The sequence below is a fragment of the Pseudopodoces humilis genome, chromosome 18 (genome assembly GCF_049639895.1).
Source record: "Pseudopodoces humilis isolate 2021_Gansu_Grassland_sample_001 chromosome 18, ASM4963989v1, whole genome shotgun sequence".
NCBI classification, from domain to species: Eukaryota; Metazoa; Chordata; class Aves; order Passeriformes; family Paridae; genus Pseudopodoces; species Pseudopodoces humilis.
This window is the reverse complement of record NC_142217.1, coordinates 7,595,614-7,609,485: the sequence shown is the minus strand read 5'-3', so window position 1 is coordinate 7,609,485 and position 13,872 is coordinate 7,595,614. Positions and strand designations below refer to the sequence as shown.

The 13,872-nt window shown below is 40.8% G+C and overlaps 1 protein-coding gene across 2 annotated transcripts in view; it reads left to right on the top strand.

Annotated features, from left to right (window-relative positions):
* Positions 1-13,872, top strand: part of GRIN2A (glutamate ionotropic receptor NMDA type subunit 2A) — a 163,161-nt gene that overhangs the window by 125,086 nt on the left and 24,203 nt on the right. For both annotated transcript variants that reach the window (XM_005522881.3, XM_088063911.1), the window contains one exon: positions 12,988-13,175. In XM_005522881.3, the coding sequence (XP_005522938.2) occupies positions 12,988-13,175 (188 nt within the window). The remainder of the gene's footprint in view (positions 1-12,987; positions 13,176-13,872) is intronic.

Below are 13,872 nucleotides of genomic sequence, written 5' to 3'. Positions count from 1 at the left end.
TCTGACAATCTTGGTAAATATTCTGGTAAATATTATTGTCCTTTCTAAAGAGCTGAGATTTAGACTTGAGTGCCATCCATCCTTTTCTCTCTGAAGTAGCCCAATCTGCCTGGTTGGACAAAGACAAATTTCTATTCTTAATCCTCCAAAGGTAGGAGAGTGACTCATTGCTCAGTGATAGTTATTCATCTGGGTGACAGGAATCTGCTAGCTCTAAACATTTAGGCTTGATAGCAACATGATTATATTTGTTAATAATACAGTAATAGTAGTAATTTCTCAATATGGGCTTTTTAGGTTTTGTTTTGAAGTGAGATATTACTTTAGTGGGTTTAAGTATATGTACTCTAGAGGCTGTTTCAAGGAAGCTCTCTCCTGCTGTTATTTATGGTGAACACAGGACACATTTCTTCTTGTACTAAAACACCCTGTTACTTTTGATCCTTTTTGGGGAACTGCTTATCCTTTTAATTTTTACTCCACTTCTGCCAAACCTGTATGGGAGTGTAATGTCTTACTTAAGCAAAACACCTTGAAATCCCAAAATCTTTCCTTAGAGTGAAGATTTCCTTCTTTAAAAAGTTGCCCTTCCAGCTGTTTCCTTCTCTTCTGTCTCCTTGCTGCTGTTGGTGCTCTCTCTGCCCTCATTTCTCCATGCATTCTCAGCTGGCACTTCCCAGGCCTGGTTTGTCCATCCCAGGACAGATGTGTAACACTGTGGGACATCAGCCTTGCCCAGGGGCTTCCAAACTGCAGCTCCTGCTCTGACTGAGCCTGTGCCAGTTCCATTTCCTGGGTGACAGCTGAATTGTGCATTAAAGATAGCTGGATCCTACCATTCCTGCTGGGAATTTTTGAAGATGTCCTGATTTCAGCCATTTGTAGGACTTTTTCTGTTGGATGGACAGTTTATTTAGGGGATGTATACTGCTTGTACTTTTCACCAGCCATTTGTGCTACTGAAAGCCCTGAAAAACTGCTGTTAGCTTGGAAATCAGGCCACTCATCAGACACTTAAGTGTGAAAACGGGGGGGGCCAACCTGACTGCAGGGTGGTTCAGGATGTTCGTAAAACTCAGGCTGGCTGCTCCTGCTGGTGGTGGCCAGATGATGGTCCTCATTAAAAGCTTTGCTCCTTTTGACAGCATCAACTATTTATTTTTGACAAATTCCTTTTCCCCTGCTGAAGTTTCTTTCCTCTTCTAAGTGATTTCTGTGTATGGACACCCCCAGGTGTCTGCCTTGCTTCCCTTGACTGGTATTTCTGTAGCAGATGACTTCTGGGTCAGTACAAGTAACTGCTACCTCCATGCTGTTCTCCTTGTCTGGTGGCACCTGCAGAAGGACTGAACAGCAGGGTGTCAGCTGCTTTCAGACTCAAAATTTCAGACTCAGATTCTTCAAAACCAATTTTTCATTTTTTTTTTTCTGCCAAACTTTCTGTTCATCAGCATACAGAACCATATTTTCTTGCTCTCCCCCTTATGATTTTGTTGACCAAATTCTTTCTCTCTTCCCTGTAAAATTTGCCCTTTCATCTTTAGCTAGACTTGATGAAGTCTGGTTGAGACATATTTAACTTCTCCCTCCCTCATTCACTGGATTCCATGATAATTAGTACATCTGGTCCCATGGAGTCTCTGTTTCTCTGGCTCTTTTGAGGATGACTCATCTCTTCTTCCTCAAACTGCTTCTGCTTCCAAACAAACATATAATTTCTATTTTCCTCTTCATTGTGTGTGTTCTGTTCACCTTATTACAGTTAATTTGTTTCTTTTCATCTTTATCTCTTTCCAAAACTATTCCTGTACTTTTATCTTTGGTTTTTTTTTTTTTTTTTTCATTCTCATCCTTGGGGATACAACAAGCAGCTTCCCCATGCATGGTAAGACTTGCTACTTCTGCACAGCTTTTTGAAAATGAACTATCTGACAATTTTAGTCATAGTCTATAGACTGAGAAGGACTTGCAAAGAATCTGGTTGATAATTGCTGCTGCAAGTTAAAATAAATATGAACTGTGTTATCCCTGGAGTGTTTGTTTAACCTGTATTTCCAATCTCACTTTAAAACCTACTTTTGCTTAATTGAAGACATGAGGTTTTGTCCCTTTTAATTACTTTTGTAGAGTGTTTGATTCTAATTTCAAGATGCAAAAAATTCCAGCAATGAGCCAATGCTTAGTGACTGAATAATGCCATACGTGTGGCCCTTGTGATCTAAACAGAATGAAATGATAAAGTAGCATCTTGTCACAGTTCAGTCTGGTTTTGCTGTATCTCAGACAAAATCTTTTGATCAGCTTTAATTAGCATTAACATCTTGAGATGTATTAGAAATACCTTGATCTTTGAGACCATTGTGTTTAATACATAATGTTATTGAATTGAACTGGAAGGAGAAAGCAGGTAGAAGACAAACATGAAATTTGAGATTTGCAGTTTGGAGAACAAATTAAAAACCAAACTGCTGTGGTTTTTTTTGTTTTTTTTTTTTTTTCTCAAGAAGTGGAAAATCAGCTGCTTCAGTCCACTTGCTAATGTGGCCAGAAAAAGCCTTAGGAGGGGAGAAATATGGATAGAAATATGTATAAAATAAATGGTATTCCTGCCTTTATTTCCTGGTCAGGTGTAAGGGTTAGATAAGACTTGTGTTGGAGTATTGCATGCAGAGGTGAGTGTGCTCACAGCTGTGCCTGGGAAGCCATGGAAGCATACCCAGCCCCTTTCTGGTTTCATCTTTGAGAGGTGAAGCTGGTACTGTTTCAGAAATTAATGTACAAGGAAAGCATCTGCCTTTGTTTTTTTTAATTAGAACAAGCAACTTCACTGCATGGGCAATAGGCTTGGACCTGTCTTGTTCAATTAGCATCAAAAATGTTTGAGATCATCACCTGGGAAATGCTGCAAATCAAAGTGGAAATGAGATTTTTGTGTTAGTCTACACTGACATTATACCTACTCCCTCAGGTGAATCCCCATAGGGGGTTCACTGCAGCTTCTTCATGAATGCTTGTTGCCATCAGGGGTGAGGGCAAAGTTATCAGCTTTATTGGGTTTTCCTCTTTGATACAAAATTAACCTTTGTTTCTGAAAAGATCTTTAAAAAAAAAGTCTCTAAAGACTCAGTAATATCCATCTCTTGTCACTAGGGCCCTATTTCTGAGACTGACAGGTGCATTTCTCAGGAAGCTGCTGAAACACCATTTGAACAGCAGCAGAACTTTACTAATTAAATGTGTCAGTTTGCAAATAGGCCTGTTAAAAAGGAAGATCTTGTTACTGAAGTACTACTTAATGATTTTCAAAATGGCAGAATATTATCCCTCCCTCAATGCAGTTTGCTACTGAAAGCAATCTTGATCTCATAACCTTGTCAAAAAGTGTACTTGTGTGTTTCGTGCATTTAAGGTGGTCCACATGTGCTGTGCTACGTGCAGAGCTTGGGATTGTTCCTTAGGCAGGACCAAGCAGCTCAGGTAGGGTTTTGTTCTTTAATGAGAACAGAAATGGCAGTTGTTGCCCTGAGCATTACTCAGAAGAGCAGAGTCTGCAAGGTGTTAGTTAATGTGTTCTTGGTGAGAGTGTTCGGCTCTGCCAGAGCTGTGGAGGCTCCTCTGAGCTCTTGAGATGCTTATTGATCAAACACAGCCTTAAAAACACATCACAAGCATTTCTGTCCATGCTGCATTTAATTGATCTACTTTTCTAGAGCCCTCTGTACCAGGGAGACAGATCCTATTGATTGTGCTTCTTGAAGAGAAAATAAATTCCTGAATAGGAAGTCATTAATTATTGTGTTGTGTTTGCAGTGGCTCTTTGAGTGTGCTTCCTTCTGTTTGCCTGCCTATATTTTTCCTGGAGAGATTATATTAAAGAATACCATCTTTTTGCAGGCAAAGCAACCTTCCAGTTGCAGTTCTCTGGTGTGGGTTGTATGAGCTCATAGCTCTTGAGTTTGCACGCAGTGTTTCTATTTGTGGCTGTAAAACTGTCAAGAGTAGAAATTGCAATGGCAATAAACTGGAAATGCATTTCATGTTCTCACCTTTGCCCCAGCACATCTACAGTGGCATATAGTCTGGGATTTAACTGCTAATGGCTGAAATGAGAAAATTTAATTGGGAGAGGCTCTTTTTACTGTAGGGATAAAATGGGAAATGTTTGCTTGCCTGTTGCCTGTCACTTCCTTTCAAGGGAGCTGCAGGAATGAGTCCCTGGTGCTCCCCAGGCCAGCAGCCCCGTGTGCAGCTGCAGATCCCCTCGCTGTCGTGAATGCTTTACAGCTTTTATTGCCAGCCCCAGCTGTGACTGTGTGTTCAGGGATTTGATGCTGAAGTTTACTTGGGACGTCATCTGCCTTGCTGTTAAAGACAGCAGTGCTTGTGTTGATACACATCAGTTGAATACCTTATTCCCACGTCCTCTCTGACATGCTGATGGAATTACAGAGCTGCTTGCAAAGGCTGCTGTGTTGTCAGCATGTCTGCAGTGCCACAGCCACAGCAGGAATGGCCTCAGCCATTCTGGGTGACCAGATGTGAAGAGTTACATTCCCATGATTTATCAGCTGCCCCTGAGGAGCTGCTCTTGGCCTGCAGGCTGTCCTGAGCTGTCACTTTGACAGGGACACGTGGTGGTTGTATCCTCAGCATCCTTTAATGACAAGTTGCAATGCCAGCAGAAACACCTGGAAGGGAGCAGTGCAAATGGCATGAGGAGTTATTTCCTCCCTGCAAGCCCGCTCTCCCATGTGAGAAGAACATGATTATTAACATGTTTTATAGAATCTTACGGCATTAAGCAGAGAGAGCGCAGGAGAGCACCCAGAAGGCCCCAATGGCCTTTTAACCCCGTCTGTGAGTTTATTGGCCTGAATTGGATTTTTGTTGTTCTCACAGTGATTATAAATTATCCAATTCACAGCTTCGCATACTCTGTTATTTGTTGAGCGAATACAACCAGGTCAGAGGCTGAGCTGGCAGCTTCTGCAGCGTGGCACAGGCATAACCAGGAGGCAAACATCGCTGTTTCCGTCAGCTGCAGCACAGTTGGGATTGTGCCCAGCAGGTCCTACTGCTAATTAGGACTGCCAATTATAGTAGTGATGTGCCCAAAGTTAAAATCAAGCCCAACTTGTCTTTTAGACAGCCAGCTGACATCTCTCCACTTCAATGCAAAACCAATTTCAATATTTTCCTTTTATTTTTAAAGAAAAATTGTCATCAAAATTTTCACCAGAGGAAAAACTTCATAATTTTTGTTCTTGCTGTGGTTCATACTTTTTCTCCTCAAAAGACGAGGGCAAGGAGTGAGAGAAGAAAGAAAAGAAAAATGATATATTTTAATTTTTCATTAAAGACACAAATTCTTCATTGTTCTCGTGGGGATACAATAGCAGCTTACAACCAGAACTCACAGAAAAGTCCAAATCTTTGACCAAATTTTTAAGAATTTGCTAGGGATGGTTAACTCTGAAGAGAGTTTGAGGAAGAAAGGAAAAGGTCTGTAGGCAGCATGAAGTATCTGTAGTCATTATAATTTATGCTTGCAGCCCTCCAGGATACCTGTTATGATACATGAAGAGAGAGCACCATGTATGAATGCTCTCATCATATAAACACAGGGGAAACATCTAAGTCAAGGAACACTGAACAAAGATCCTGAACTACCTGGGAGAGCCAGATGTTTGCTGTGCTCCAGGGGGTCTACTTATCACTATCCATTTTGACAGTAAGCACTAAATTATTGTGCAATTATAAATACACTTTCCTTAAAACTGTCTGAAGGAGCTGGTTTCCTTCCTGACCTTCTGTAAAAAAAAACATCTCTGCTAAACAGTTTGGCCCATTCAGGATTTTCTGTCCTGGCTGACCAAGATCAGACAACTTCTGCAATCAATAACTTCATTTAATTTGGCATCAGATGGCTGGAGTAACTTAATTTCAATTTACATTATGATGCTTTCTGTGGTGCTTTAATTTAATATATGTCTCAGTGTTCACTCTAATGTTCATTTTGGCATTGTGCTCTGCAGGGAATGATTTCCAATGGATGTTCCAGCTGTAGCCACATGAGCTAAGAATTTAAAAGCTGGTTTGCATCAGGGCAACTGCTGTCTGTGCCAGAGGGCTGCAGAGATGTGAAAACATTTACATTTGCTGTTCCATCTAGGAACATTTTTCAGAGGGATCTCTTCACTCCAATATCAATTCTGAAATCTAGTATCTTAAAAGAAGTCTGTGGCTGAATGAGCACAGCTTTCCTGCTATTACTGCTGAAGTGAGCAGAGTTCAGCACTACAAGCTGCCAGCACAGACTTAAAGACTCCTATAGAATTTCCACTCATGATGGGATTTTCTGGCATCAGTTTTTCTCATGGCTGATTCCTCTTTCCCCATAACTACTGTTCTTGCAGGAAATGTAGTTATTCTCACATTCTTGTAATTTTTACATTTTTGGGAGTTTCTTCCTGGCCAGAAGATTGCTTCTTTTGCAATTTTTTAAAAAGAAACAAAAACTAACAGCCCTGTTTCTCCTGTTCACCTGATGCATAGAAACTTGCCTCTAGAAAAAAAATAATTTATAATAATTTCATTCCAGTTCCTTTTCTCATTACCTGAGTGCTCTTCTGGAGTTTTTTTGATTGGCTTTGGCTTTTTTTATTTTTTAAGGTTACTTCCTTTGTCTGCATTATAACTTTTTTTAGGTAATGCTGTTATCTATCTAATATCTCTAAATATTACAAATACCCTGTAAATAAAACAAAATAAAACAGGTGGAAGTGGCTGTGTCTCATCTAACCCCTATTATTTTAAGAAGCTATTCTGAGTTAGTTTGGGGTTGAGATCAGGTACTTGGTGAGCTGTGCTGAATTAATCCTTCATTATGCTATTGTAACTGGGACAAAACCTTTAATCTAAAAATATATTCCCCCCACTCAGCTCTTCAAATTTTGTGTTTTGATAAACTGATGCGTTGCAAAAACTTCTTGGCTTGGCTTCTGAGAAGTGAAGTGGGACAATCTTCCATTGTATAAATTAATCATAAAGGCACACTAAATTTTCCATTATTTTGTTGCTAAGGGAAATGTTTCAGGGACTGGGAAGGTGAGTGGGCAGAGGGGTGGTGGATGGGAGCTCCCAGGAGTGAGGAGGGTGAATGTGCCCATTCAGGTAACCACAGCCAAGGGAGGTTCTCAGTGGATGTTCCAGCAGCTGGGATTGCCCTGACAGGCGAGGTGAAGCCTCCACAACCTCTCATGGTGGTGTTAATGTCTGTCAGAACCTGCTCTTTCAAATTTTATGTCTGTGTTTTCTGTGTGAAGATTGAAGTGAGGATAGTTTGAGCTGGGAGAAAAGTTGAAAGCTTGTTCCATGCTCATGATTTCATCATTTAACTGGGTTATACTTTGTTGACCTGTGTTGTTGCGGGGGGTGGTTGTTCAATTTTCCCCTAATGAATTGGCAGTATCAAGATGTCAAGAAATCCACTCAGTGTGTGTGAAGTTCAGTTCTGTGAGGAGCCATTTGAATATGTTCAGAAAGATAAAGTCACTGCTGGTGATGAAGTGCATCAGATAAGCTGAAATGCGTTTTAGTCAAAACTGTGTAAGGGAAATCAACAGTCCTTCATGCTAAGGTTAAATATCTGCTTTTGCTTCAGCAGTATCAAAGTGTCCCTGTAGAGACTTTCATGGAAACCTCATCTTCAGAGCAGCATTCTTTCCCTTTGATTGCTGTGCCATTCCATAGTGACCTTTCAGCACTGGATCCCCAGGACACAGAGAGACACAAATAATGCTGTCCCTCACTGTTCACTCTTGACATACTTCCTTTTATCTCTTCTGTGAAGAAAGAAGGGATGAAATGAAAGTTTGTGATGTAAATCCATCAGATCTTACAGACAGTATGCTTGGACTCGCTGCCTTCCCAACAATGCTATTGATGGTCTCTAAAAATATATAATTAAATTTAATCCAGCCTTAAGTGGACACCAATTTTTTCCCCCCTAATGTCATTGTAGCTCCAGAACTACTGAGCAGATTGGCATTTTAGATTTTTACTTATTCCATCAAGGGAACAAAATCATGGAAGGAAGATGTAGTTGGTTAAGAAAACAAAGGAATGTTTTTCAATTGTGTTATATTTCTGTTGTTAAGGGAGAAGTGACTAATAAAAGGAGCATTTTCCTCATCTTCCTTTTCAGTTTTCATCATAGGAATTTTATGAAAAGTTGTGCCAATAATAAGGATGGGGAAAATTATAGGGAAATGTTTTCAACTTTTCTGAAATTGCTTTTCTGTACCTTTTCCTCTAACTTAAATTTTCTCTATGCAGGCAATTTTGCATGTGTCCAGCAATTCTTGAGAATAAATTTTTGCAGTAGTTTTTCTAATTTTTCAACTCCTGTCCTTCTTGATTAATCATAAACGTTTATTTATGGGACTGTCCACACATTTTTCATGTATCTCCCACTTCAAATTATTACATTCAGTAATGCCTGTTTGGGTTTTTCTAGAAGTATTCGAATTCATGATTTCATAACACCTGATGTTCTCTGATGCTGTGAGATAAGATTCTCCCCACCCCCTATCCCCTTGGTGCTTGCTCAGTGATGAAGGATGTCTGCCTTTGTAGTCACTGTTATATAAATATTCCAAACTGTTTCTTTTTCCTTCTGGCCAGGATTATTGCGGTAGTTCTGAGAAATTTGCAGACCTGCTCAGATGAATCACAGCTCTGCAGTTCTGCTCCCCTGCACTGGCTGCAGGTGCCCAGCCTGTTTGGCCACTTCGTGGCAGTTTTGAACCTTCTCACATTTCACCTTTGTTAGTTCTCTCTCACTCTCTAACACTTCTTACCAGTTTAGTTAAACTCCACAGTGTGACAAAGCTTCTCCCTCCCTGCTGCACTGAGCTGACAAATTAATGGTTCATTTGTTAATGGTGGTTATGGTGGTTAACCAAGTTAATGGTTCATTTGTTAATGGTGGTTATGGTGGTTAACCAAGTTAATGGTTCATTTGTTAATGGTGGTTATGGTGGTTAACCAAGTTAATGGTTCATTTGTACGTGGCTGAGGCTTGCAGGAGGCTCTGAGCCTCTCTGGGTGTGTGGTCCGTGCTCAGGGTGTGGAAGCTGCTCTGCACTGAGGGGTGACCTCAGCACAGCGTGCTCAGCTGTGCAGCACACTGCAGTTTTGTGCCATTAGAACCAACACCTGGGGCTTGCCAGTCTCTGTAGAAAGAACAGGGAGAGCTGGAGGTCCTGGCTTCCCAGTCCTGCCTGGAGAATGACAAGGATGGGCTTCTGTGTCCAGCGGTCCCTGCTGTGCACCCAGCCTGCCTTTTCCATCAGATCCCAGGGAAACAGCAGCTGTGGCTTTCTCCACACAGACATGGCAAGAAGGAAAATCCTCTGTGTTCCCAGCAGCCTTCTGGCCTGCACATATCCCTGCCTTGTCTTCCGCCAGCGCTGATCTCGCTCCCAGCTTTGCAAACAGCTCAGAAAGGGTCACAATTTTTGGGCTTGCCCAGATTTTGCTGTCTCCGTTTTTGGAAATACTAATTAAGAAATGTTTATAGTTATCTGAAAGTTCTTAAAATTTTGGAATGCCATAAATTCACCTCCTAGTGATGGAAGAGTTGGGTGCCCTAAAATCTGAGAGCTTTGGATGGGGCTTGTTCCTCCCTGCCCACGCTGCAGGGGCACAGCGTGTTCTGGAGCTTTGCAGGAACAGTACTTCTGTAATCAGCACACGATGAAAAGATGATTAAGCCTTGAGAGGTTATAAGAGTTATGTTGGGAATGCAGAAAATAAATTGTGAATATAAGTTTGTATTTGTGGACACCAAGAATTTTTCAGGGCAATCAATTTTTGATTTACAGTTAAGACATTGGGCAGCGACTGACAGCAGAACCTTCAGCTCTCAGCATCTGTCAGGAAAGTACCTCATGTTTTTAAATTGATTTGTGTAATGGGATTTGTTGTGACCTTACAGAAGTAGTATAGAAAAAGTCCTCAAAAGTAAAGCCTTCTGCATCCTCCGAAGATGCTCCACGTGTGAGCACTGCACTGATCCCAGGCTCCTGGGAAGCTGGGGAGCTGCTTCCACAGCGAGGGAAACTCTGGCCGTGCTTTGTCTTTCTGTCCCAAAGTTTTACTACAGTGCTCAGTAACCAAGGAGGCAAACTGCATGTGAAGACTGCAATTTCTGAGGTAGCACAAGGCTTTAGCCCTGGAGGCTTTAGCAAAGAGATCTTTTTCCATTGTATTTCTGACTGAGACTGTTTTGACAGAAGAGTAGCTGACTTTTTATATTTTCTCTCTGTTTAACAGCATGTGTTTTATGTGCTTGCATTGCAAAACTACAAATCCCAGAATAAACAGATGACAAATTCCAGAATGTGTTTTAAGTTGTGTGGTTGCAGCAGTGTCTGTACCATGGAGAGAGCAACACCACCCAATCCCTGAGCTGTGAGCATCCTCTGAGAGGGGAGCAGTCCTTCCTTCCTTCCCCACAGATAACTGCAGATGTCAGGAGCTGGGGCTGGGCTCTGTTGGTTTTGGTAATTGGCTGCTGTAGGTCAGAAAAGTGACAATATCCTGAGGGTACAGCAAGCAGGTTTATGGGGTTTCTTCCCACTGTGAGCCTACCCAAAGGACATAGATTTTTGGTTTTGCTCTCTATACAAGCAAATATTGTCTCTGAAGTGCTGCATCAAAGCCCAGCATTTAGAAAACTCTGTTGAGGGCTGCAGGCTTGGCAGTGCCCCAGCACCTCTTGGCTCTTTCCAGTTTAGTTACCCTCAGTACCAGGTAGCCATCCGTGTTTTATTTATGGATTGAATTTGTGACATCGCCTACCAGATGTTTAGTGATTTTCTGCATATTAAATTATCCATTTAAAGGAATGAGGAAACCAAATTTTGAGCATTGGTGGAGCTAATCTGACTTTTAAACTGAAGGTTGGGCCAAGGGAAATTTAGGGAAGAGGGGAAAAACAAAAGAACTGATGGGCCAACTATTTTTTTATTGTTGAATGAACCACCTCTACTCTGAATTAACCACTTCACTAAATTTCAATTAGATGACTTGAATGGTGACTGTTGGGAGAAATATCCTTGAAGGAAAGCAATAAAGAGCAGTAATTAGTGACAGGAACTTAACTTTTCCACAACAGCAGACAAAATCCAAGAACTTCGTTCTCTCCTGGTATTCCTCTTGGTTTAATGTGATAAAGACATGGGTTTCTTTATTTGCTATTTATTTTTGGTATCTGATTTAGAGTTCTGAAAAAGTTAGGGTTCTGTTGATTGATCATTTATGAATAAACTTTGAATTATGATATGCATGAAAGCTTGTTGGGGCTTTTTTTTCTGTCAGTAGTCAAAATGTGATATGTCTAGGTCTTGCTCTGTTCTGTGGGTATAAATGAAAAGTTTTATCAACATAAACAGATTTAAGCTTAATAGCAAGTGTGACTCCAAGACTTCATAGGAAGAGAATTCCCAACTGGTGCCCCCTGATATAATGTAATTGAAGCTGATGCTGTTGCTCCTGTTTGTGCCACAATACATTTATTTTTATAGCTGCCTTTGCATGGAGACAGGCCCCGAGTGTTGGTGGGCAGTGCAGTGTCAGCTGCAGCCCGTCAGGTCGGTTCAGCAGTGCTGCACAGCGATGCTCTGTGGCTCTGCAGGGGCTCAGCAGGCAGAGCTGGCAGTGCCTGGGGCTGCACAGCCCATGGGGGTGGCAGTGTGGAGACTCCCCCACACCATCCAGCAAAGCCACTGGAGTGGCTGTGTCCTTCCTGCTCCTCTGATTCCTAGGGGATGCACAAAGATGCTGGGAAGGGAGGGTGTGTTATTGGGAGTGGACTGGCTTTGCTTTCCTGTGTTTTTCAGGTGAAGTTGGAGCTGGGGCCCCAACAGCTCTTTCCTCTTGTGCAAGTAATAAAAATCTTAAAAGGTTTTGTCTGCAGATGAGGGCAGTAATGCAAAATAAAGTTTTATCTGTTTCTTTCTGAAGTTTGCATATGAATTTCTGGCAGTATAAGAATGCCTTTGGCTGGCATCTGCTGCTGTCAAGTGATTGTCCATCCAAATGGCTTCCTCTTCTTGTATGTGCATTTTCACTGCCTTCCTTTGTGAAACATCCATGCACCTGCCTTCTAACTTGCTTTACAGTGCCTTTGAGAAGGTATCCCTGGAGGATATTGCTTCTTTTCCTTTCTTCACTGAATTTGTGTTCCACTCCTGTTGTGTTCCCTGTATTCTTTAGAGAATGGGATTATCTCATTCTTCCATTTTTAGATAGATGGGGTAAAAGCTTAAACTTTTTCACAAATTCCTTTCTTCCTGCTGTGCTTCAGATGCACAAATACATATGTTTGGAACTATGAATCATAAAGAAATATTTTCTATCATATTTAAGTGGGATTTTAGGTAGCTCTATGACATATGCTCCAGTATCTTCCTTTGTCTTATCAAGGACTTAACCTCCACCTTCACTGTTTATTTTTGGAAAGAGAAGTAAAACAAGGGTGTGTATGTAAATCTGGTGAACATTTTTTTCAATCTCATTCAGTATTTTAAATAAACTTATTGTCTATTGTTGCTTCAATTCTTTCTCTGTTGTCCTTTCTGTTGCTTTTGGATATCATTTTGCATCTCAAGATATTTATTATTCATACTGAGAGCAAAGATACAAAGATATCAGGGCAAGACATTTTGTGGATTGGTTTCTCCTGCTCAGTATTTTTTAACAGCAACCCTTAAAATAGAAATGCAAAACTATGTGTCCTACTTTCCCCTCACTAAAATAGATGCCTTTTGTTAATTTTAGATACAGCAGAGCAGGATATGTAATTAATGATATCAAAGAATCCATATGATAGTCAACAGGGTCCTAACATCAAGGACAAAAGAAGTCTGACAACAGCTGTCCCTAATGATTTGGTTTGTAAAATGTTTTCTTTTATTTCAGGAAGTTGGATGCTTTCATCTATGATGCAGCAGTGCTGAATTACAAAGCTGGAAGAGATGAAGGCTGCAAACTTGTCACAATAGGCAGTGGGTACATCTTTGCCACTACTGGCTATGGGATTGCTCTCCAGAAAGGATCACCTTGGAAGAGACAAATTGATCTCGCCCTCCTTCAGTTTGTGGGAGACGGTAGGGACCAAGCTTTTTTCCTTTCTTTTCTTCCTCTATGTAGGTGCAGTTAATTTGATTTTAGTAGCTCTGATCCTGTTCTCTTGAAGTCTTTAAAATAAAAACAGGTAAAACAAAGTAAAATTACTTCTTGTTGGTGAGACAGGAGTTCTCTTCCACTTGATTCTAGCTCACCTCACTGCCAAGGGCATTGGCATCTATTCTCAGGAAGTGTTTTCATATACATCACAAAGTAAAGCTGGCCTAAGTGTTAGAGGGCATTTATACATTTATTTATTTCCTTTATTTTTGTCTCTGAGCAATTCCTTGGTAGATGAGTTATCTTTCAGCCTGACTGTTCTTCTCTTTAAAAGTGTTTAGCTCAGTTCTGAACTGATGTGAGTGATCCCTAATCTAGGATGGATTCATTTAAACTTCTGGTAAAAGAATGCCAATGAAATTGAATTAAGGTGACTTCTTTCATTGTACTTCAAACAAATATTTTTCATTCTAACACAAAATAGAAGAACTCTAGGTCCTGGCACTTCTGCCCTGCAGGAGAAAACTTGCTGCACATCTCTGATATATTTGAAAACAACAATGATGACTCAGTCTCCACATAGGGTATGAACTCCTTTTTGATTTTAGAAAGCTTTGTGTTTCACCTGTACAGGCAAATAGCAATATGGTAATTAAAAATTTTCTGTAGTATGATTGA